Source organism: Sciurus vulgaris (assembly GCF_902686455.1).
Source record: "Sciurus vulgaris genome assembly, chromosome: 7".
In the NCBI taxonomy this organism is placed as follows: domain Eukaryota; kingdom Metazoa; phylum Chordata; class Mammalia; order Rodentia; family Sciuridae; genus Sciurus; species Sciurus vulgaris.
Window position 1 is genome coordinate 660,269 of NC_136467.1, and position 25,977 is coordinate 686,245.

The following is a 25,977-nucleotide window of genomic DNA, read 5'->3' on the forward strand; positions in this document are numbered from 1 at the left end:
TCCCTGAGGTGAAGCACGAGGACATGGCACCACATATGGATCATGTGTCCCCAAGGTGATACACAAGGACACAACACCACTTATGTGGATCATGTGTCCCTGGGTTGATGCACAAGGGCACAGAATCACACATGTATCATAGATCAAAGGTAATGCATGAGGACATAAGGTCACACCAGTCACAGTGGGGCACGCCACAGCAGCACAGATCCTGCTGTGGACTGTGATTGCTGCTGTCATAACACACCACAGCAGGAAAAGTTGCAGGCAAGGCCCAGCACTAAAGAAACCCTGTCACATGTGGGGCCATTGCAGACACACCCACAGCAACAGGCTCCATCACACATCCCACCAGTTCCTGGGACCTCCCCAACAAAGGACATTTATCAGCCCTCTTCCTTCCTCTACATAGCTGTGATCTCTCCTGCTAGGCTACCGTGAATGAGGGCCAGTGATTCTCTACTCACCTTCCAGGAGTGCCAGAGGACAAGCTCTGAGCAAGCCACTGCTGGAGGCCAGGTGGCAAACTCAGCTCACGTCAGAGTCAGCACCACCTCCTCAGCCCCCAAGTGCAGGGCTGAATCAGACTTGCAATTGGTAGAAGCCCAGGCTGGCTTCCTGACCCATGAAGACAAGTCTAGTGGAAAGGTCTATAAATCCCAAAACACTACAGCCCTATCAGCAGGATTTCAGAGTTTAGTCACAGGACCTGTATTTTAACCTGTGCAGAGGGGTCTGGGTGATTGTGGACTGTCATACACTCAGAGCGCACAGCAGAAGCTTTTCTCTACACTACATCCTACCAGGAATATCTGCAGGGGACGGCAGTACAGCTTAATGGCCTGAGGTGGGGCTTGGCTACCTCTCAGTTCTTCAGAAAGAGCCAGAACTCGGGCACTGTCTTGCCATTGCAAGGACATGATGGGGATGGTCCCCTGGAGGCATGCTCATGGCAAACAGAGGATGTCTTACAGAAAGACATGGATTCCAGAGGTGAGTCATGGACCTGAGAGGAGCAGAGAGGCTGCCTGGACGGCCACCAGTGACCTGGAAATGTTGGACATGTTTTCCAACAGGACGGACAGGTGCCTCATTGTGTACACACTGGCACCAACAAAGGCAAGACTGTTCCAGATGCCTGGACCACTTTGCAGAGAAACCTGGGAGATGGCTGGTTCAAGCTGAGCCAAGTAGCAGTCCTCCAACCCTCCAGTCCTGTACTAAGCAGTCCTCAGCTGGGAACACAAGAGGGGCTTGTGCTTCCTGTCAAATGCTGACCAGACCTGCTTGTCCAGCACACCAGCCTCACTTGCCACACCCACCATCCATGAGCCCCTTCCCTCAGTGCTTGCCCATGAAATATGGATTACATCAACAGGCCCACACCTGTCAGCCCTCACCCAACCTCTCTCCCCCAACAGCTGGTCCCACCTGACCACTGGCCACAGTGATGGCTGTCACGAGCAGGTGCAGGCCATGCACAGTGCAGCCATGTGCTTCTGGGTAATGGTTTGGTGAAAAGCAGATGCCCCTTCCTCCAATGCATGTCATGAGGACATGCTCCAAACATTTGGTTACCAGGGAGGTCAGCCCGAGGGTCACAGGAACAACTCAGGCAGAGAAGGCCAGAAAGTCACAGAGAAACACAATTTGATCCCTGATCAAGCAGTGGTGAAGTTTACTCCACCATCAAATGCCCCTTTTAAAGGGTGCTAAAATCTATTTAAACTGTGTTTTTTGTTACCAAAAGCACTCTGACTTCATAAGACTACTTCACTTGTGGGTTTCTTGGCTACATGCATTAACGTTTGTTTCCTCTTGCTGAAAGTCCAAATTTTCAACAAAGCTGTGTGTGTAAGACTAACAGTTTCACTCCATTTGTTCTTCTCTTGGCTGGTATAGGTCACTAGGTTCTCAGTGTACTGCAAAATCGACTTTAAGAACCTGTTAAAGAAGAAGGAAATTAGTCCTATCCATTATAATATATAACAACGACTTAAATTATTGAAATTACTCCTACTAAATTTTTATAGATTCAAGAAAAGATATAAAAAATAAAAACAACACAAACTGAATGAAAGACAATAGTGCTGAGAGGCAAATGCCACTTGGGCGGGCATCTGGAAGTTTCACGAGATGTAAATTCCTTTTCACACTCTCTAAAACCCAGACGAGATGCTCCTAAGTAATGGAACGTGATTCCAGAGAGGCTCTCGGCACCACCTGGATCAGACTGACCCACAGAGGCACGCAGCACCCGTGGTGACGAACGAGCATGCCCTGGGGCTCTGCGGGGTGCAGGGCCTCTCCCACTGCAGCCTCCCTCGTGGGAGATGCCTTTCACTGTGAGACAGAACTGCTGCTGAAGTGCTTTCCTTCATGTCCATCAAGCTGGGCACAGTGGAACACACCTATGATTCAAGCTGCTTGGGAGGCTAAGCAAAGAGAATCACAAGTTCAAGCTAGTCTCAGCAATTTAGTGAGATCCTGTCATAAGAAAAAAGGAGGGGGGCTGGAGATGTAGTTCAGTGGTGAAGCACTTGCCTAGCATGCACAAGGCCCTGGATTCAATTCCCAGTATTAAAAAAAAAAAAAAAAAAAAAAAAATCCATTAAGAAGAATGGCCGAGCATGGAGGTACACCCCTGCAATCCCAGCTAACCAGGAGGCTGAGGCAGGAGGACAGGACGTTCCAGGCAGCATCAGCAACTTAGCGAGACTGTCAAGATACAAATGAGAATTCTTGGGAACGTAGCTCAGTGGTACAGCACGCTTGGTTCAATTCTAGTAGTGGAAAGAATGCTCATCAAACTGATAGTAAGTAGGGCTGGGGTGTGGCTCAGTGGTAGAGCACTTGCACAGAATGTGTGAGGCACTGGCTTTGATTCTCAACATCACATATAAGTAAATAAAAATAAAGGTCAACCAACAACTTTAAAAAAAACTAAAAATCTTAAAAAAAAAAAAAAAGAAAAAAGAAAAAAATGACAGTAGGTCATCTCTGATGAATGGGAATAAATAAATGCCAATTTTACTTTTTCAAAGTTCTCCTCAAAGTTTCCCAAGTAATAACTTTTCTGCAACTTTTTATCATGAAGATTTTTAAAACTAAAGGGAAGTTTAAAGAAAGACACAGTGAAGATCCACAGATGTTTTGTCTGGGGAAGTGTTTCTCAACTCAGGGTGATTTTGTCCCCAGGGATATCTGACAGTGTCTAATTCATTCGGATGGTCACAACTGGGGAGTGATGCTAAGATGTGGTGGCTGGAGGCCAGGGATGCCACTGAACCTCCTGGAAAGCACATGAAATGCCAGAGCAGGTTCTAGCCCAGACCCACAGTGCTAAGGCTGAGCACCCTGACTGAGTCACCAGTAGTGCCACTCACGCTGGGCTGCATCACATCTGTGTCCTGGGTTCAGTGTGACACACACTGATGTGCTGCCCACGCAGAGCACTGCTTCACGGCCACAAAAGCACTTAGGACTTGACGGTGGAGGGAGGCTCGTCAAGCCCAGGTGCGGCTTATGCAGCCTGTCCAGGGACCTCCTCCACTTTGGAATCTCTGGATGCAAAATGGGTGACTCAAGGTTAGCCTACTCTCTGATCCCGAGATCTGGGTGATCCTGAAAAGTGTACTTCCAAAATCTGAAACAGTCAGTCACACACAGTGATGCCAGCTGGTTTTTAGCCCTCTGGATGTGGCAGGGCTGCCTTGAGGCCCAGTCTGTAGACCCTCTGCCCAAGACGGCTGTGGGTCCAGGCAGAGCCTCAGGCTGCTCAATGCCGCAGCATCTTCAAAGCCTTCGCCCAGCTTGTGCCTGGACACCAAGTTATTTCTGCACTGACTAAAGGGTTCTGAAAGGATTCACACACAAGCCACATGCAATTTTGTGGAATGTGCCCACACTGGGTGTCAGCCTGAAATGGTCACAAAATTCAGTAACAAAATCCCCCCAGAAGAACAGCTAAGGGCCCACAGAAAGTAACACATAATGGCAATAATGACCTTAAAATTCCCTGAACACAGCTTCATTCTCCTAAGTAGGACATACTTACTTCAGATACTGCTGGTGTTCTTGAGTACCTTTTCCTTGGACAACATGAATGCTGACCAATTCCAGTGTAATGAACAATAAAATCAAGTAAAGCACGGGAGACAGAAGCCTGATGCTGAAAACAGATACAAGTAGATGAAGGTTCAAGAAACACACATTTTTCCACTTCTCTAAGAATGTCTCACCTAGCCCACACCTTTTCAAGGGTCCTGAAATCCAAACATCTCATCTCAGAAGATCCTCTTCCAGACACTGTGAGCCCAATCCCTGCACCAGCCCTGCCTGCAGCCATCAGGTGTGCTCAGGCGCCCAGGCCTTCCCTGCCCAACGGCAGCACCTAAGTCTGAGGAGGCAGTGGTCCTGCCTACCCCGCAGGTGCTGCACCAGAACACCAGCACAGCCCAGCTAGTGCCCAGAGCCTTCGGACCAGTCCCCATGCTCTTGGTCCTCTGCTACCATCCTCCTCACGAGTTCAAACTTGGTAAAGGGTTCTCATGAGAAGGGACAATGCCTTACACATGGAAGTGTGTTCAATGTCACTAGACTCAAAGAAACACCAGCTAAGCCAGACCTTATCTGTCCCACAATACCGTAGAGACATATGAAAATGCTCTTTCAGGAGGGTGTCTGTTAATGGCATCAGTTCATAAACTGTGAGAGCGTAACCCAAGCACCGCTTCTAGAAGGCAACCCACCAGCAGTTTCCCATACATACTTAGGGACCCCACACCCCTGGAGCCACAGTTCTAGGAACTTGTCCCAAACAGTCATGTCTTAAGGATGTAGTGCAATCTAACAGACATGCTGTTAAGGAAGAAACCACAAAGCTGACAAACCCAAGTTAACAAGTTACCAGATTTTAAACCCAAATACTCATTTGAGCAAGTAGGTTCCATATGTACAGACGTTATTTTGAAGCAGAAAGCACTGTACTTCTCTAGGAGGAGGGATTCCAAATGCATCCACAGACACCTCCCTGCCCAACTGCCTCCTGCAAGGCAGCAGTGATTGCACCTGCTCAGCATGCGCATGTAGTTCTGCCGCTGTCGTGAGCGCAATCTCCTCTCTACCCACTGCCTGTGCCTCAGCTGCAGGGAGGCCAGGACCTGGCTGGACACATGCTGGCACTGGGTGCTGATGCTGCGGAGCACAACCAGCACTTCGAGGACGCCTCTGGGACAGAAGAGGGTGGGAATGCGGGTGCTGCAGAGCTCAGTGAGCAGCTGGGGCCACCTGTAAGCAACAGCATGACTTCAGGGGACACATCCCATCACCAGAGCCTCACTGCAGGCTCCAATCTGGGCCAGCTGCACTGCACCCTCTGAGGGACAAGGGTCAGCAGGCAGGCTGTGGCCCGGTCTGTTGGTAGAGCTGGAGCATGTGGCAAATGTGAGATAAGGAGCATTTAATTGTGTGAGCAGAAGACGTGTGACTTCAACAAACACATCCTAGGCTTGCTAAAGATCATCAAGCCTAATGAGCTAATACTGAGATTCCCACACACCACCAAGCTACTAAGACCCACACAGAGCACAGCCCCGCTTGCTGCCTCAATCTGTCCAGGGTGCTTTAACAGTTCCCAAGAGGTCCTAGCACTCACTTCTCAGTGGGAAGCCCATCGGGGTCATGGAAAGCATGGTGATTCTCAGGCATGTGGCAAAAGAGCTCATGCAGAAGTTTTGTAATTAAGGAGTTGCAGGCATTGACTTCAGAATTGCCTTCCAATCTGAAAAACAAAATATCCAAAAATATGTGACAATAATTAAAGTGTCCACATTAGTGCCTATAAAAAGTCTTTATTTCAATGCTCAATGAGTGATGAACCTTATCTGAAACTTAGCTTCTCTAATATAAAATGAAGATAGCCACGGTCATAGAGAAGAGTGAAACCATCCCATAATGCACTCACAGCAACATGCTCCGCAGAGGAGGGTGACGCACAGAGGAGCAGGCTGTGCCCCTCGAGGTCCCAACAGTGCATCTCCACCACTCTTCCCCTGTGCTCCAGACTCTGTGCTCACTGTCTGCTGAGTGATTCCGGGTGGGTGCCACCACCGTCCCCACACACCACCTCCAGACCCGAGCTGCTGGAGCCTGCAGTCGGCAAGGCCTCCAGGGCTCTCGTGCCTGCAGCAGCCGCACAGACGCAGCAGCACCCGCGTAGCCAAGCTTCCACATCCCTGGGTGCTGACTGTAGCTGGCAACACAAGGACTGTGCAGCCCAGGACAGCACACACCTGGCTGCTTCCTGACCGGGGTCTTCTGACAAAGGCAGCAGAGGCCAAGTCCTGATGCTCTTCTCACAGCTCAGCACCTGGGAGGAAAATGCTGATAAAGATCTTACAACATCCTAGATGCTTTCAAATGTTACAGATGTTAAGTCACTTTCGAAAAAATATTATTTTGTAAAATTGTTACAGATCCTATTTGAAAATGAGATGGTAAGGCTCAGAAATCTGGTATGTTCAATGAGAGACAGAAACCTACCACCAGAGGGTGGTGAGTAGCTAACATCTGGATGGTTATGGACGTGTCCACAAATCCCTGTGACATTCTCAGTTCAGAGGTAGGACCTACTTCCCTTCCAGTGATCTGGGATCAGCTTGGTTTACTCGTCTGTGTCCAAGAGAACAAAGCAGAGGAGAGAGGGCCACATGCCCCAGCTCTGGGTGAAGCAGCATCACCCAGGAACTGATGCTCAGGGCCCTGAGAGGCCTCTGGTCAGTTTCCAGGCTTCCTGGAAGGGACATTGCCCAGCAGAGCTGAGAGGACCACAGCCCAATGACACCCAGCTGAAGCCACATGACGATCCCTCCACAAAGTTCTCAAATTTCTATCCATGAAACTGAGCAAACTAAAGAGAAGACACCAAAGAACGTGGGTGATCCATCATGCAGCAGCAACAACCAGAGCAATGGGCCTATAAAACAGAATGCACGACCAACGGGCAAACTAGACAATGCATGAAAAACAGAGGGCAGGAGCAGGAAATGGGCAGGATCTGAAGCAGCTGCTGTGGGGATAGGAGGAAGCCACCTAGGGCCGCAACAGGACAGCAAGAAGCAACAGAGGCCCGAGAGGCTGTGGCCAGTGCCAGGTCATAGGCCTAAGCCTGCCCTATGGAACTTTCCTTTCTGGAACCTTCCTCCTACTCTGCTTTCTAAAGGCTGACCTGCTAACCTGCAGGCTCTGGCAGTCCTCCCTCCAGAGTCGTCTTGGAAAGCAGAGTTGCATGGTAAGGAAAGGGCTGCAGCAGGAGTGCCATCAGAGGGACACAGGGGAGCACTGTCCAACACCACTCAGGCCTCACCTTGCCTCGGAAGGACGGATGCTCTTGTCCTCTGGTCACTGCCTTCTGGCAGAGGAGGCTATTCTCACTGGCCTTCATCTCCCCAAGGTCCTGCTTCTCTGGGCTGCCTCTGGGAAGGCTCCCTGCACTGTTATGAGCTGATTTTACAACTGCCCTGAGGGGGCAATCTCAGATGACCCACAGGACTACCATCCAGTGTCCTGCACCGCCCTCACATCCCATTATGAGAGAACAGAGTACCTAGCCAATTCCCCAACTGGAACTCATTTGCAGAGATGCTTAAAAGTTTGTCTGAATTTACAAGTCAATGAAAGCTGAGAATAGAGGAAAAAACAACTTTCACCACTGACAAAGTGGGTCCCTGGGAGGATGCCACATTGCAACAGGCTGCTCGATACCTCCCAATGCCCAAGCACTTAATTCTAAAGCACCCGATGAGGCACACACTACCATCATTCTCAACCATCACACACAGGAAGAGCGCATCACGTGACTGAGCTCGTGGGAAACAAGAGAAAGGATGTGACCACAAGTGGCCTCATGGCCCTGGGCGCTCTGACGGCTCTGCAGAAAGAGCAGCCTCACCTGCATTTGGCGTACCTGCTTTTTAAGCTGAAAAACTGGGTGGCAACGAGAACTGTAGCCTTCTGCGATGTTCAACAACACTCTTATTGCTGCTTTCTCCTAGTTTAGGGAAAAAACAGATATTACTTACAGTTTCTGGTTAGGTTTTCAGTTTTCTTGTATTTAATTATAGGTAAGGTAGAGTTTGGGTTTCTCATTATTTTCCTTCAGATAGCTCCATTTAGAATCATTTCATTAGGTATGAATGAAAATAAGTAAGACTATTCATTAAAATAGGTTGGACCTGATAGTTAAATCATAACTAACAAAATGATTTTCTTTTTTTTTCTTTTTTGGTACCAAGAAGTGAACCCAGGGGCACTTTACCACTGAGCTACATCCCTAGCCCTTTTTAAAATATTTTATCTTGAGACAGGGGTCTTGCTAAGTTGCCCAGGCTGGTCTTGAACTTGCAATCCTCCTGAGTCAGTCTCCTGAAGCACTAGGATAACAGGCATGCCTAGCATGAAATGATTTTAAATGGAGCTGAAAAACCATGATAACATACAAAGGCCACACCCACCCTCTGTCCACAATGCAACAAAACTACAAAGGCATAGGGAGAAAAAGGATCCAAACAATTAGAAAATGTGTGGACACTATAAATCAACACATGACTATAAACAACTGCTAATCATATAAATACTGAAAGGATTAAAATACAACTTGCAATATATTACTGGAAAATTCAAGTCAGTCAACTGAAAACTATCAGAAGCAGAAAGAAAAGGCAGGGAGCTGACAGCTGGCAAATGTAATAGGCAATACCTGTTTAGGCTTCTCAGTGGCACAGAGCAAGACACTCAGCAGTTGGAAATTAACAGCCAAGGACAGGTGCTGAGCTATGGTCCCCTCAGACAACTGAGAGCCCAGGTGCACAGTGCATCACCCACAGGGTGACATCCCAGCAGGGCAGGCAGACATTCGTGTGGTCAGTGAAGTCCTATTGGGGACAGTGGGGCCTGCAGGTTCTGCAGGTCACTACAGAGCACCTGGCTTCTGTTGTAAGACATGCATGCACAAGAGCGTCTTTGGGGAGAGGGAGGGAACATGTGAAGAAGGATGTGCCTACCATGTTGAAGGAGAATGGAGTCACAGGAGGAGGCAACATTCCAGGGAGCATGAAGATGGAAGGTTATGTGGTGGCATGGAGCAACAGGTTTAGGACATATTTTTAAGAGAGAAGACTGAGTATGAATATGAAAACAAGGAGAAAGGACTTGGGGGTTCTGAGTCTGAGTGGCCACCTGCAAAGAGAGCCACACAGATGGGAATCTTGGGACACAAGGGGCTCACGGTGGTGTGAAAATAAGAGTGGCCCTGTCATTGAGGGGCTTTCCATATTGTGAAACGGTTTCCCTGAACTAACCTATCAGAAGCTAATATTTTCTGGGTTTTGTGTTTATTTAACTATACAAGTTCACATGGAAAAGTTAGAAAATAGGCAGGAAACTTGAGAAGAGAGAGTAATATGAGATTAATTGGCAGACATTAAAGCTGTATCACGAAGCTTTAGTAAAGACACGATCTTTTAGCCAAGAGCTCAGAGATGGAGCCCTTGTGACAGGCTGACAGATTTGGCTCCATGGAAAAGTTACAGGCCAGGCTACATGGACAATGCCTAAACAGACTCCATTCTACCCTGACACTCCGTTATATAGGAAATGCTTCTTCCATGGGAACACCCCACCCCATATCCATCAACAGTTGCTTAGCATGACGTTTGGCAATACACAATGACAAAATAATGATTCTTACATGATGAAAAATTGTTCTCTTTTTGATTGCTATTTTCCTAAACAATGTACTATGTTAACAGTGATGTCAACAGTGATTGTCTAGATACTAGTAACCATTCTTTAGTTTGTATCTAAGTGAGATCATTTTGACCCACTTCCCCCTTTGTTAATGATGTTGATCTCACAATGTTAGTCTATAATTTTAAATCGTAACAACAGACACTAATGATTGATGTACTAATTTATGGTATAAAAACCCCTGCAACCCTATGTCAGGGCTGTTCTCCCAATAGCCATTTTTTGGGGGGTTGTGTGAGATAGTCAGTCAGCTGGCTAATAAAGACGCTCAAGTTTGGACTTCTCAGTGGTGACTGATCTGCTCTTAAGTTGCATACCATAATAGCCCTATGCACAAGGAACAAAAATGTTGATTCTGTACATGGTATCAGAGGACTTGCTGGGAATTTGTAAAGGAAAAAAATGTAAAGCTAGATTCTTTTTTTTTTCCAACCTGCTTTCACTTTATTCTCCTGTGTATACATTCTTCTGCTCCCAGATTTGAAAGCAGAACATGACGTGAGCCCAGCAGTCCAGCTCGGAGTTGTGCACCATATTTTCTCAGTTTTGCTTTCTCCCCCAGCCCCACCACCAGTCAGGCCCCTTGCCTACGTGTTGGGGTGAAACAACAGAGAGGACTGAGATAATGGTCCCCACCCCTGGTGCCCAACTTTAAGAGCAGTCCTGGATAGAAAGGATGAACTTCCAATGAGGGATCAGAGCCTCTTTCCAAGGTACATGGGGCCATCTCAAAATGGCCAATGGTTGGTTCAGATTTGAGTAGTGTGCTGGCCTGAAGCTGGGGGTTGCAGTGCCTCCAACTGACTGAGGAGGAGAGGAATGTGAGGGCATTGCTGGGGGTCCACAGTCATCATTGAGGCCAGCAGCGGCTGCAGTGCTGAAGAATGCCTGGGGCTTTGTGGGATACTGAGTTGGTTCTGCACAGCAAGGGCCACACTGTCACCTTTCTGAAACACCATGTCATACGGGCCTTCCCCAAACATCATGGCATAAAGCACACAGCCTAGGGACCAGACATCAGTTCGCTCATCGATGACACAGTGGCTCTGCACAGAGAAGAGCTCCAGGGCCCGGTAGGAGATGGTGCACCACTGGGCTGCCCAGTCCTGTAGGGTCAGAGCCTGGCGGGAACCCTCCACACGGATACATGCTTGATTCATGGAACCCAAGTCCATTAAAACTGGCTGCCCCTCATCTCCAAGCAAGATATTGGTGGGCTTCAGGTCCCTGTGGGCATGACCTTTGGCATGAATGGCCTCAAGGCCTCTGCAGATACCCAGCAGCAGCTGAAGAATTTGATTCTCAGTCAGGAAGTTGCCTTTGTGTTTTAGCCTTTCTGTTTCATTCCATAGTGCACCTCTCTTGAAGAAAGATAGCAGCAGCCAGGCCTCATGTAAAGCTAGATTCTTTACCTCACTACCAACGTAACGGGGGGCAGGGACAGTGAAAGCAGTAGGAAAGACATGACTGCTTTTATAATTCTAGAAAGCAAAGAAGCTTATAAGATTAGAATCCAGCTGGGTGTGGTGGTGGATGCCTGTAACCCCAGGGACTTGGGAGGCTGAGGCAAGAGGATCCTAGTTCCAGGCCAGCCTAGGCAGCTTAGTGAGACCCTGTCTCAAAATATAAAAAGGACTGGGGATGTAGCTCAGTAGTAAAGTGTCCCTGGGTTCAATCTCCAAATCCCCAGTATGGAAGGAAGGAAGAGGGGCTGGGGATATAGCTCAGTTCAAGCACAAGGCCCTGGGTTCAATCGCCAGCCTGTCAAGCACAAGGCCCTGGGTTCAATACGCAGCAACCCTTGAAAAAAAAAAAAAAAAAAAAAAAAAGAAAGAAAGAAAGAATTCAAATGTAAAACTGAAAACATGGATCAGAAGATACCAATAAGTAGTTTGAAGAATTACAGACATCAAATATCAAAATACCAATAAAGAAATGGGAAGAGGCAGAACAGAGGGGTGGAGTCAGGCTGTGTGTCCCTGCCCTAAGCTCAGAGCCTAGATAACTGCATGCAGAAGAGCTGCCCGTGTGAGTGACTGAGGCCCACACTGACCCAACACTCGATTCACAGAGATGCAGTGAATCAGAGATTCCTGCTACTGAAACAGAGCAAGAAGGAGATCATCAGATGGGAACCAGCATGTGCTCCACAGCACAGGGCAGAGCATGGGAGGTACGCAAAGTAGAGGACAGGCAACACTACTTTGCGTACTTCTCCCTGCACACTGAGATCTTCCTGCAATGCCACCCAATTACCTCTCAGCCATGGTTCCATCTCCTCTACACTAGAAAGAGGCTCTCTGGTACCTGAAAGCACTGTGGAGCACCCAGGACCACCCTGGCTGTGCCAGAGAGGGCAGGGTTAACAGCCCTGAGCATGTGGCAATTCCCCAGCAAGCACACAAAGCCACTTCCCATGCCAGAGAAGGATCTGAGCTCTGGGCCACCAGAGAACACACCAGCGTCCAGGCCCATTACCAGGTGTGTGCAGGAGTAAGGCAAGGTAAGGACTATATGAACTGGCTCCTCAGCCTGAGCTCATGCACATTTTTTGAAGCAGGTTGCTGATCTTGATGTGAAATAAAATGCAGCGCACACCGCAGCATAGTGCTGACTGATCTGGAGTGAAAAAAAAAAAAAAAAAAGACCCAACTGTATGTTGTCTGCAAGAGAGATATCTCACCAGCAAAGACATTCAAAGACCAAAAGGATGGAAAACGAATGCAATCTGAAACCCAGCATGAGTAATTATTTTCATATCTAACAAAGCAGACATCAAGACAAACTTAGAAAAGACAAAGAAGTCATTACACACTGGTAAAGGGAAAAATCCAACAAGAAGATATAGCAATTATAAATAGTTATGGCCTGAATGTTAGTGCACCCAATTTCATAAGACAAACACTATAAAGGACAGGTAGGCCAATAACGGTGTGACTTTAAAACTGGACACGGTAGTGCACACTTGTAATCCCAGTAATTCGGGAAGATGAGTCCAAAGGATTGCAAGTTCAAGGCTGCCTGAGACCCTGCCTCAAAATAAAATTAAAAAATAAAACAGGGCTGAATATACTTTCTTCTCAGCTGCTTCTAAGAACTTTCTCCAAAACAGATGATATATTGGACCTTAAAGTAAGAATTAACAAATACAAAAATATTTGAAATAATTTCTTGCATCTTATCATAATTGAGTGAAATTAGAAATCAAGAACAGGCAAAACCACAGAAAATAAACAAGCACATGTAGATCGAACAATACATTTCTGAATGATGAATGGGTCATTGAAGAAATCAGGGAAAATTTTTAAATTCTTAGAATCAAACAAAATAGAAACACAGCATCCCAGAATCTGTGGGGTACATTGAAGGCAATAAATACAAAGGGAGTAAATACATAGGTATAAATTTCTAAGAGGAAAATTTAGTTATAAATATAGCTATAAATTTCCCTCTTCAAGAGTTACAAGTGCTTACTAAAATAAAAAAAAATCAGAGATCTCAAATAAATAACCTACTGATACATCTCGAGTTCTTAGAAAAACAAAAACAAAGCAATTCCAAAACTAGAAGGAAAGAAATAATAAAAATGAGAACTGACATTAGTAAAATAGAGAATAAAAGAGTAATACAAAGAAGTAATGAAAATAAGAGTTGGTTCTCTGAAAAGATAAGCAAAATTAATAAACCCTTAGCCAAACTAACAAAAAGAAGAGAAAAAACCCAAATTAATAAAATTAAAAACAAAAATTGGGATATTACAACAGATATCACTTAAATTGAGAGGAACATTAAAGAATATTTTGAAAACTTACATTCCAATAAATAGAAAAACCTAGAAGAAATGGATAAATGTCCAGACTCACCCACCAAAATTGAACCAAGAGGGCATAGAATATTTAAAAGATTTAAAGGGACCAATAACAAAGAAGGAGAGTAGAGCAGTTAAAAAAAAAAAAAAAATTCCAGCAAGAATAGCCCAGGACTACATGGATTCATGGCTAAATTTTGCCAGACCTTGAAGGAAGAACCAACACCAATGCTCCCCAAATTATTTCATGAAATAGGAAGGGAAGAAACACTTCTAAACTCATTCTAGAAAGCCAGAATCATCCTGATACTAAAACTAGAGAAGGATACATCCAGGAAAGAATTACAGACCAATATCTTTGATGAAGACAGAAACAATAATCCTTAAAATAAAATCATTGCAAAATGAATTCAACAACATACTAAAAAGACCACACACCATAATCAGGTAGGTTTCATTCCAGGGATGCAAGGATGTTTCAATGTAAGCAAATTAGCAAATGTACTACATCACACAAACAGAATCGGGAACAAGAATCACATGATCTTCTCAACAGATGCAGAAAAAGCCTTCAACACCCATTCATGTTAAAAACCCTGAAGAAACTAGGGATACAAGAAACTTACCTCAACACAATAAAGACCGTATTAGAAAAACCCAAAGGCAACAGCAAGCTGATTGGGGGAATACCGAAAGAATTTCCTCTAAAATTGGGAACAAGACAAGGAGGTTCACTCTCACCACTCCCAGTCAAACTCTGTCCAGAGCAATTAAGCAAGAGGAACAAACAGAGAATAAAAACAGGAAAGGAATAAGTCAAATTACCCCTACCGGCACATGAGGAAGACCCTAAAGACTGCACCAAAAGATTCTTAGAACTGATAAATAAATCCAGCAAAGCAGAATATAAAATCAAATACAAAATTCAATAGTTTTTCTATATACCAATAATGAACCTGCTAAGAAAGAAATAAGGATGATCATTCTATTCATAATAGCTTAGAAAAATTTAAAAAAAAAAAAGGAGTAAATCTAATGGAGGTTTTTTTTTAAAAAAAAAAAAAAAAAAAAAAAAAACAAACCTCTATAAGCAAACTGTAGAATACAGAAAAAGAAATCAAAGAAGATACTAGAGGATAGAAAGACCTGTGTTCATAGTTTGGCAGAATTAATATTGTTAAAATGGAAGAACTAAAATTGGCACACCAAAGTTTATAGCAGCATGATTCATAACCAACAGGTTAAGGAACCGGACTAACCGCCCATCAACAGAAGAATGGAAAAAGAAAATGTAATATATACACAGTAGTGTTCTACTGAGTCATAAAGAAGAATGATATTGGCTGGTAAATGAATGGAACTGGAGAACATCAGGCTAAGTGAAATGAGTCAGACTCAGAAAGGCAAGGGTGAAATGTTTTCTCTCATATATGGAAGTCAGAGAGAAATGAGGGATAAAAAGGAGGGAGCACCTCACGAAAAGGAGAACATGAAGTAGAGAAAGGGATTGAGGGGGAGGGAGGTGGCAAGACAAAGGGTAGGAGTTGCAGAATGAAACTGACCAAAGTACACTGGATTGGACAAAGGGGAACGAAGGGAGGGAACGGGGAAGACAGTGGAATGGATGGGACATCACTTTCCTATCACTGTATATGAGTACACACCCAGTGAAACTCCACATCATGTACAACCACACGAGTGGGATCCTAATTAGAATTAGTTATACTCCATGTATGCATAATATGTCAAAATACACTCTACTGTCATGTACATGTAAAAAGAACAACAAAAAAAAAGATTAAGGGGCTGAGGCTATAGCTCAGTGGTAGAGCGCTTGCCTGGCATGTGTGAGGCACTGGGTTCAATCCTCAGCATCACATAAAAATAAACAAAAAAATAAATAAAAGGCATTCTGCCCATCTAAAACTACAAAAAAATTTTTAAAAGATTAAAAAAAGAAATTGACAAAGTAAGCTATGTGCATATTTAAATATATCAAAATGAATTCTACTTTTATATACAACTATAATGCATCAATTAAACAACAATAACAAATAAGTAGAAGGAAGATGATTTAGTCAGCTTTTTCATCACTGTGCCTAAAAGACCCCACAAGAACAACAGAGAAGGAAAAGTTTATTTGACTCACAGTTTCAGATCTCAGTCTACAGATGGCTGACTTCATAGCTCTGGCTCCAAGGTGAGGCAGAACATCATGGTGGAAGTGTGTGCAAAGGAAATCAGCTCAAGACATGACAATCAGGAAGCAGAAAGAGCTCTGCTTACCAGGGACAAAATATATACCCTAAAGGCACACTCCCAGTGACTACCTCCTTGAGCCATACCCTACCCACCTACAGTTATCACCCAGTTAATCCATTCAAGCGGATTAAGTGCTAATGAGTATAAGCCTGTCATAATCCAATCATTTCAGCTGTAAACTTTCTTGCACTGTCTCATACATAAGCTTTTGGGGGACACCTCATTTCTAAATCATAAGAAGACCAACAGAGTAGAGGAAAAGGATAGGGGATGGGAAGAGAAGAGGGAAAGGGGAAGCACTAGAAATGGAAACGGAGCAAATTAAGTTATATGCATTCATGATTATGTCAAAACAAACTCCATTAACACCTATAACTATAATATATTAGCAAAAATATTTTAAATACTATGAAATGGTCATATTATTTGAAAACAATCCACAGATTCAATGTAAACCCCTCAAAACGTCAATAACATATTTCACAAATCTAGAAAAAAAAATCCAAAAATTCATGCAGAAGCACAAAAGACCCAGAATAGTCAAAGTAATCCTGAGTAAAAAAAGTAATACTGGAAACATCACAACACCTGATTCCAAATTACACCAGAGTCACAATGAAAAAACTAGCTTGGTGTTGGCATAAAAACAGACACAAAGACCAATGGAATAAATCAGAAGACAAGAGAGACAAATCCACACAGGTATAGTCGTTAGATTCTTGACAAAGTTGCCAAAAGCATTAGTCAGAGAAAAGAGAAAAAACAGCCTCTTTAATAAATGACATGGGGGAAACTGGATATCCACGTGTAGAAGAATGAAACTAGATCCCTCTCTCTTATCCTGCACAACAGTCAATTTGAAAGGGATCAAGGAACTAAGTGGAAGACCAGAAACTTTTTAACTGTTGGAAGGAAATGGGGGAAGTCATTCAACAGACTAAGGCAACGACTTCCTGAATAGCTTACGAAATAACTGATAAATGGGAACACGTCCAATGAAAAAGCTTGTGCACACCAAAATAAACAACAGACTCAGAGAAAGCCCTTTGCCAGCTATCTTCTGAGGAAGAATTAATTTTCAGAATATGTATGAAGAACTCAAAAAACTCAACACCAAAGAAATAAATAACCCATTCGATAAATGGGCAAATGAACAGAAACTTCCCAAAAGAAGTACAAATGGGCAAAAATTATATGAAAAAAATCTTCACCTTCAGCCACCTGGAAAATGCAGATTAAAACTACACTGAGTGTCTACCTCACCCCACTCAGAATGGCAGCCATCAAGAATACGAAACACAAGAAATGCTGGTGAGGATGCAGGGAAAAGAAACTCTTATCACTGTTGCTGGGAAGACAAATTAGCCCAGCCACTATGAAAATCAGAATAGATGTTCCTCAAAAAACTAAAGGGCCGGGGATATAGCTCAGTTGGTAGAGTGCTTGCCTTACAAGCAGAAGGCTCTGGGTTCAATCCCTAGTACTGCAATAAACAAATAAATAAATAAACAAACAAACTAAAAACAGAACCAACAAGTGCTATAGAGAGACCTGCACACCTATGTGCACAATATCCAAGCTATGGAGTCAGCCTAGCTGTCTGCAAACATATGAATAGATAAAGAAAATGTGGTATATACACACAATCAAGTTTTATTCAGCCATAAAGAAGAACAAAATTAAATCACCATTTGCAGGAAATGGATAGAACTGGAGAATATGCAAAGTGACATAAGCCAAACTCAGGAAGACAATTACCACATGTGTTCTCTCATACATGGAAGCCAGAGAGAGAAAAGGACATTGTGAATGTTGAAGGGAGACCACCAGTGTAGAGAAAGGGGTCAGGGGAGGAAGGGAGGATGGGCAAGGGGAGGTCCAGGGGAGTGGCACTGACCAAATGAAGTGCATGGGTAAACGTGCCACTGAAAAGTTCCATCAGGAAACCCACATTCTGCATGACTGACACACACCAATGACAAAGGGAAGGAGAGGAATGCACAGCCTTTGTGATGTCTCTGACCTCAAAGCTTTACCTTCAGACCCACTCACACAGGTGCCTGAAGGCACACTGACACTCAATTCAGCATCTCATTAGGAACCTTCCACATCAGGCAGAGTTATACCCGCATGTCACAAAGGACAGCTTGGATGAGGGATGCTCTGCTGACGAAGCAGAACAACAGGTGACAAAAAGACAACCCAGAACAAAGATAGCAAAGTACGAATGTGACACTCCTTGCTATGACTGACTCTGGATGCCCACAGAAAGCACACGGCTGATGGTGCTTTTAATGACGCTTAAAAGAGCATCATAATTAATTACACTTGAAAAGTAAACTAAATTCTTTCATTGCTCAGAGAGTGATTCTAATTACTTTCCTCCCTGTGCATTACCTTAAAAGCTGACAGCTCCTCTTCCTCAGCAAATCTGAGTATAAGTACTGTGGAAAACACAAGCAACTGACTCGCTGCTTCTCTTGGAAATTCAAGTAAGTTGATCTCCCCATGGCTCAAACGATCTCGCAGACGGGGACCCTCCTGATGGTTCAGGAAATCCCACAGAAATTCCTTAAAATATAAAGAGGAGACATTTTGTTAGCATTTCAGGAGGAAGGAAGAACAAGTTCAAGGTGCAGATCTGGGCCGCACCTGGACAACTGTGGAACTGGTAGGACAAGCGGGCCTCCAGGACTGTGTTCCTCAGCGTGCAGCTGGGATCACCTGCTCTCTCTAGGCACCATGCAGGATGCACAGACAAGAGAGCCTGAGAGGACCTGAGGACTAAGCACCAGGGCTAGATGAAACTCTCATCTCTGTTACTCTCAACCTTCTCCAGGGAAAGGAGCTGGGCTGTCAACATTTGGAAACAAACTTCCAAAGCAACACAAGAAATCACTGCTCTCACGTGTGCGAGCACAGCCTGCACAGCCTCCTCATTCCTCTCCTCTCCCCTGGGCTCCTCTGCTGACCCCTCTTTGAGCTGACACAGATAGCTGTTTCCTGCGGTGGCAGCACGTGCCCAAGGCCTCATACTCGGATTATAAGGAAAGGAGTCCCGAGCCAGCTGCCGATAGACAGAGTCTCAGTGACTCAAGATGGAAATGAGTACAGAGACACTAGGGCAATTGTCTTGTTTCCTGAAGGTAGGAATGGATGCCAGAAGAGCATCATGAACCCAGGAACTGGAATCTAGATCTGCTAACTCTCAGGTAGAAGGAATAAATATCCACTTACAGCCCAAAGCAGTCATTACAATATCTTCTCAAAGTACAAAACAGTGAAGGTAGAAAACACCTCTAAAAAATTAATGGTTCTCTTCTTCACCCAACATTCAATCCTCTTAATCTACTGTTATATTTTACATCTACATTTTACTTTCTCTACAGCACAAATATATATAACCACCAAATGCAAATACTGTTTTGGAACATGACAGCTAAGTTAGCAGACATTCAAAAGGACAGGAGTAACCAGCCTACAGTACCACAGTGCCCACAGGACTAGGCTGGGCTCAGTGTGGCTCAGATCTGTTCTGGAGGGCACCAGGGCACACTGACATAATCAGGGATAAGTGGAAAATGCTCATAAGCAGAAGACATTAGGCTGGGAACTTTCAAATACTTACCATAGCAGGTTCTCCAAGGAAAAGAGGAAGTTGGTTGATTTTGCCATCACTCATGTGTTTTGCCAATATCTAAAATGCCAAAAATAAACTGTTAAACTGAACTACACAGACTCCACACATGCAGACACTGATGTGTGCAGTCTCACTCATACACCTACACGTACAATTCAAATATCATACTCCTAAAGTAATTAAGCTAACATTTTTCCTGAAAAGTTTTTGCTATGCTTTTAAAACTGCCTGTATTCATGTAATTTGCTTGGAACTAATATAGTATGTCATATATTTATGGTACACTCTTTGCCAAGTTCTGTGTGTGTGCGCGCATGCCTACACAACCATCTGTCAATTCCTGAGTCACTCTTCAATCACCGTGGACTCTGGAATCCAACTGCCCTGACCCAGTGCTGGAGACCTGACCCTATGCAGGTCTGACTCTGTCCCACCTAGCCCTCTGTATCAATGCATCCAGCGAACTGCTCTCCAATGGAATGCGCCCTGAAGGCGAGCAGTGGATTTCTGACTTCCACTGCACACTCAGACCCAGTGGTCCTATCTCAGGCCAAACGACCTGCAGGTGCACAGCTCTGCTTGTGGCTTTCCTGACAGACTGGTCTGTGCTGCACTTCCGGTGCACAAGAATCACCACCCAGTTTTAAACACAGAGAGTCTCAATACTCTACGGGCCACACAAGATGCTTTCAACTGTGATTCTTAGTATTATAGATTTTGCTCAAGAATCACAAACCTCAGCGTGCAGATTAAATGCTTCAGCACACAATGTAAACACAGAGCAGATTAGGTATGTTCCACATGTAAATTCAAAGCTAACCCTAAATCTAAAATGCAAGCCTTGCCAGGCACTAGGCATGGTGGAGCACACCTGTGATCATGGCAACTCAGGAGGCTGAGTCAAGAGGATTCCAAGTTTGAGGCCAGCCTCAGCAGCTTAGTAAGACCCTGTCTCAAAATACAAAGGGCTAGGGATGTAGCTCAGTGGTAGAGTGCCTCTGGGTTCAATACACCACCCATCCCCACACACAAAGTAAGTCTCTAAATAAGTGTAGCCAATGAAGTCAGTAACCTTTGGCATTTTCAAACTTTAAATTTTGGTAACTTAGAAAGTGATTAGTAAGTCTCAGTGTCAAAATCAGTCTTAAAGTTACATTTAAATCTATCCTAAGTTTTTTTATGCTTTTATTACTGTGAACATTTTCCTACAAATGTAAGATTTGGGACTATTCTTTAACTTTGTATCTTAATTTTTATTTTAAAATAAGACAAAGTTTTGTTTCAAATCACCTTATAAGTCTACTTACTTCATCAAAGGTAGTATAAAGAGCAGTTGACTGCAGAAAAGAGAAAAATGGAAAGAAATAATTAAAGCAAAACACAATAAAGTAACATTATTCGAAGTAGAAAAAGTGTGGTCATGTCACAAAACTGAAACCTGGTGAAAATAACCTTCATCTAGAACACTTATGGGCAAACAATTACGTTATAGGAGAAATGAAATTCACCAAATCTGACAACTTGGTCTCAAAATTAGCCTGTTAGAACACTGCCTTTACAAGTGCATTAGCTCTGTTATTTCCCAAGTTGAGGACCCCAAACCTTAGCAAACCACTGCCCACACCAGTCTTCCTGCTGATGACTGGCACAGTGCACATGCAAGAACAGCCTGGCACTTCTCCAAATGATGGCCTGAGAGGCAGGATGGGGACAGCATCAGGCACAGGCCCCAGGGGAGGCTCCCCAGAGATCTGACCCCAAGCTCATCACCACCCTGCCAGCTTACTTCACCCCATAGACTTGGGTTTTCTCTGTGAAATGCGAGATTCAGGAATGTCCCCCACGGTGTGGTGAAGCCAGCAGCACTGTCTAGGCCAGCTGACAGAAATGCCTCCTGACTTTCTGCTTAGTCACCTGCTTTCCACGTGACACGGGCCAGGCCAAGTGTCCCTTAACCCAAGCAGGGGTCAGTGCTGGATTTTTCTGTTTTAGAGTATTTCCATGTGTATCATGCATCATTATGGGGATGGCACCCAGATCTGAGCCCATGCACCGCACACACGCCATCAGCAGGTGACTTCCCACGATGGCGTCAGTGTGCCTGTGGGAGCTGCACCAGTCACAAGGTCGGGTGTGGGCTTCTCTACTTGGGACATCATGTCAACACTTAGAAAGTTTCACACTTTGGGCATTTTAGGGTTTTAGATTAGGGCTGTTCAAACTGTGCTATCAAACATTCTTCAACATTTATGACTATGCAGATGGCACTTAAATCTGTAAATTTAATTTACAAATTTAATTTAATTTGTGACTGGGTGCAGCTCCCACAGGCACACTGACGCCATCGTGGGAAGTCACCTGCTGATGGCGTGTGTGCGGTGCATGGGCTCAGATCTGGGTGCCATCCCCATAATGATGCATGATACACATGGAAATACTCTAAAACAGAAAAATCCAGCACTGACCCCTGCTTGGGTTAAGGGACACTTGGCCCGTGTCACGTGGAAAGCAGGTGACTAAGCAGAAAGTCAGGAGGCATTTCTGTCAGCTGGCCTAGACAGTGCTGCTGGCTTCACCACACCGTGGGGACATTCTTGAATCTCACATTTCACAGAGAAAACCCAAGTCTATGGGGTGAAGTAAGTTGGCAGGGTGGTGATGAGCTTGGCTCTCAAGCCTGTATTGCTGGCCTAAAATTTTTCCTGAGTTATAACTAAATATCCAACTGCCTACTAAATATTTCTACTACTTTCTACGAAAGGGTGAATTTCTCATTTGTCTCCACAAATTATGTAAATAAATTTCTACTTGGTTTTATGGAATAAGTATAAACATCTTCTCACCCTTACTACTGATGGATAAGTCCTTAAAAGCCAAAAAGTCTGGGAAAACTGATGTCCACATGCAGAAGAGAACAGACGTGTATCGCACCAGTTACAAAAGCCAACTATCTCAAAATGGACTAGAGACTTAATTGAAAGACCTGAAACCATGAAATCCACCAGAAGAAAACAGGGGAAATGCTTCAGGACATTGGAATTGCCAAGGATCTTTTTGGAAAAAGACTTCAAGAGCACAGGAAACAAAAGCAAGAATACATAAAACGTTATTATGACAAACAAAAAAACTTCTTCTCAGAGAAGGAAATTATCGATGGAGTGAAGCAGAGCCTAGATGAGGAAGAGAACATCTGCAAGCTACACCCCTGACGAGGGTTGATATCAGGTGACACAAAGAACTCAAAAACTAAGAAGCAAAAAATAAACAATATGATTTGAAAATGGGTTATAGACTTAAACAGACATTTATCAAAAGAAGACATACAAATGGCCAACAGGTATGTGAAAAAAATGCTAATCCCTGGGGAGTCATCATCAAAACCACTGTGAACCATCACCTTGCTCCAGTTAGAATGGCCATTACCAAAAAGACCTCAGTTGACTGGTGCCCAGGAGGTGGAGGAAAGCGGCCCTCACCCTGTCGTGGGAGTGTAAATCAGCACAGCCACCGTGGAAAACAGCAGCGATTCCCTGAAATATCAACAGTAGAACAAGCACGTGACCCAGCAATCCCACTGCCGGGTGCACGCCCAGAGGGAAGGAGTCAGTGCTGAAGGGACACCGCCTCCCCCGGGCCACTGCGGCTCTGTTCACAGGAGCCAAGACTGGAGCAGCCCGAGTGTCCATCAGCTGAGGATGGACAGAGAGGGGCGGGGCCTGTGCACCATGGATCCGGGTCAGGCACAGAAGGAGGATCCTGTCACTCGCAAGCAGGATGGCCCTGGAGATCACTGTGCCAAGAGAACTAAGCCAGGCTCAGAAGGACAGGCACCGCGTGACCTTGGTCCTAGTGGAAGCTGAGGAGGTTGATCTTCCGGAAGCCGAGGGCTAAAGGGTGGCTCCAGAGGTGGGGGGAGTTGGGGTGTGGGGGGTTGAGACGTTGGCCAGTGGATGCTGAGTCACAGGTAGGAGCAAGAAGTTCTGATAGGACCCCTGGCAAGAGTGACTGAACCCCATCTCCAGGATCCCTCAGCCTGACCAATCACTCCCTGCCTCTGGGGCCCTCACATCGACTGACTGCTCCCTGCCGCCAGGACCCCCAGACAAACTGACTGCGCCCTATAACCGGGACCCCAGACGGACTGATTGCACCCGGCCTCCAGGATCCCACAACCACACCAAACACACCCGACCTCCAGGACCCCTGCCTGACCAACCGCGCTCTGCCTCCAGGACTTCCAGCTGACCATGTCCACACCCTGAGCTGCAGCTCCCCATTTGCCAACACATTTCAAAGCCAGAGTGGCCATCTTGGATAATCCTAGAAGCCATAGCTCCGATCTTAAGGTGGGGCAAATCCCATCCTGAGATGCTTGCTAGAAGCTTGAAGCTCATTGTCAGGTACCTCTCATGCATCAGGCTACTGAACCCTGGGAGGTTTCATTACTATATGACTGTTATACTGTAGATTTTCTTTTGCTCCTTATTGAAAAATTTTAAGTTTTTATTTCTTTACTTTTCTTGCTCTCTTTTCCTTTTGCTTACCTGTTCCCTCAGAGTCTCTTTCTCCCTCTTTTGCAGGCTAACATCCAATTTCTTTTGATTACCATCTCACCCTTTCTATTATCTAGAACTTTTGTATATTCTTTTCTTATCCCATTAACAGCCACATTCTACATCCCTCTGCATCCTCTTTGTCCTCCTTTAGAAACTGCAGACCTTATTGGAAACCTGTTTGTTTTACCAAAGATAATATTTGAACTCATTCTGTTTACTATGACAAGTTGTTATTGTCCTCATAGGGGCTATTTGGTCTAGGATTGCATAGTGTCTGAATTGGGCACTGCTAATATTGATCTCCCCTTAAAGAAAGGGTTTTGGAAACCTATAGGGCCACTATAAGCCTATAGGGGGAAATCTGAAATACCCCAGGTCTGCACTGCTAGACCTGGGAAGATACATGAACAACATGAAAAAACAAGGGAAGAAAATGATCCAAACAAATCTAGATTCTATATTAATAGAATCCAATGACAATATGTTAGAAGAAATGTCAGAAAAGGACTTCAGATTATACATGATTAAGATGATTCACTAAGCAAAGGATGAGATAAGAGAGCAAATGCAGGCAATGAATGATAATACCAATAAGCTGAAAGAGCAAGTGCAGGAAGCAAAAGATCTTTCAACAAAGAGATGGAGATTCTCAAAAAAAAAAAAAAAAAAAACCAAACGGAAATCCTTGAAATGAAGGAAACAATAAACCAAATAAAAAACTCAATGGAAAGCATCGCCAAAAGACTAGACCACTTGGAAGACAGAACCTCAGACAATGAAGACAAAATATTTAATCTTGAAAATAGTATCCAAGATGGCGGACTAGAGGGTTACTGCATCTCCAGCCATTCCAGAACCCAGGATTCAAGAAGGGGAGGCATTGAGAGACTCAGACTAAAACAGAGCCAGGGGGTGAGTCTCCCCCACCCGGTGAAGCACTGCCCGGGAGGCAGGCCCAAATTTGGGTGGCTTATTAGAGTAGGGCAGAGCAGCTAGAGTCTTCCCCAGGCAGCTCTGCGCACTCCGGCAGTGGGCTCCTCCCACAGGGCCAGATTTTCCAGCATCTCGGAGCAGGCCCCCCAGTGAGAGCCTTTCTGCAGAGAACCAAGCTTCAAGTCCCTGAACCAGGGCGGCGAGTTCCTGCCCGCGGGTTGCTTCAGGGACCAGGACACGGCAGCCAGGGACTTCCCCAAGCAGGCCGCAGCCCGGCCCCCTCCGGCGGGAAGTGCCTTTCCAGGCTAGGTTCTCGGAGCAGGCCCCCCATTGAGAGCCTTTCCACACAGAGCCAGCTCCAAGTCCTGGAACCAGTAGCGGGCCAGGGGCAGCTTTCCTTGGAAGCACTGCATTATCAAGTTACTCCAAGACTTCAGGTTACTGAAGGCAGGAAGGTGAGACCCTGGAAATCTACAGGGACACTATAAGCCAATAGAAGAATCCTGCAATATCACAAAGTCCCACTGACATCTGACCAATATGAGAAAACAAGGGAAGAAAATGTCCCAAACTAACCTAGATACTATATCAATAAAACCCAATGACAGCACAGCAGAAGAAATGTCAGAAAGGGAGGTCAGAATGTACATAATTAAAACAATCAGGGAAGCAAACGAGGAGATGAAAGAGCAAATGCAGGCATTAAATGATCGCACCAATCAACAGTTAAAGGAGCAAATACGGGAAGCAAGGGATCATTTCAATAAAGAGTTAGAGATATTGAAGAAAAACCAAATAGAAATCCTTGAAATGAAGGAAACAATAAACCAAGTTAAAAACTCCATAGAAAGCATATCCAATAGGATAGAACACCTGGAAGACAGAACCTCAGATATTGAAGACAAAATATTTAATCTTGAAAACAAAGTTGACCAAACAGAAAAGATGGTAAGAAATCATGAACAGAATCT

The 25,977-nt window shown here is 44.8% G+C and overlaps 2 protein-coding genes across 15 annotated transcripts in view; both read right to left on the reverse strand.

Annotated features, from left to right (window-relative positions):
• Positions 1-506: 506 nt before the first annotated feature.
• Positions 507-25,977, reverse strand: part of LOC306664994 (endoplasmic reticulum membrane-associated RNA degradation protein-like) — a 47,771-nt gene continuing 22,300 nt past the window's right edge. For 12 of the 14 annotated variants that reach the window (XM_079146160.1, XM_079146155.1, XM_079146154.1 and 9 more), the window contains 9 exons: positions 20,825-20,854; positions 19,506-19,574; positions 18,275-18,448; positions 7,967-8,050; positions 6,294-6,370; positions 5,657-5,782; positions 5,071-5,289; positions 4,058-4,171; positions 507-1,944 (listed from right to left, as the gene is read on the reverse strand). In XM_079146160.1, coding sequence (XP_079002286.1) covers positions 1,761-1,944; positions 4,058-4,171; positions 5,071-5,289; positions 5,657-5,782; positions 6,294-6,370; positions 7,967-8,050; positions 18,275-18,448; positions 19,506-19,574; positions 20,825-20,854 — 1,077 coding nt within the window. In that variant the 3' untranslated portion in view covers positions 507-1,760. The remainder of the gene's footprint in view (positions 1,945-4,057; positions 4,172-5,070; positions 5,290-5,656; positions 5,783-6,293; positions 6,371-7,966; positions 8,051-18,274; positions 18,449-19,505; positions 19,575-20,824; positions 20,855-25,977) is intronic. The other 2 variants (XM_079146158.1, XM_079146161.1) reach the window with 2 other exon arrangements.
• Positions 10,240-12,074, reverse strand: LOC306666138 (serine/threonine-protein kinase 16-like; the record flags this gene model as incomplete). Its single annotated transcript, XM_079148015.1, has 2 exons — positions 10,240-11,223; positions 12,064-12,074. The coding sequence occupies 2 exons, from the start codon at positions 12,072-12,074 to the stop codon at positions 10,557-10,559; spliced, it is 678 nt and encodes a 225-aa protein (XP_079004141.1). The 3' UTR covers positions 10,240-10,556.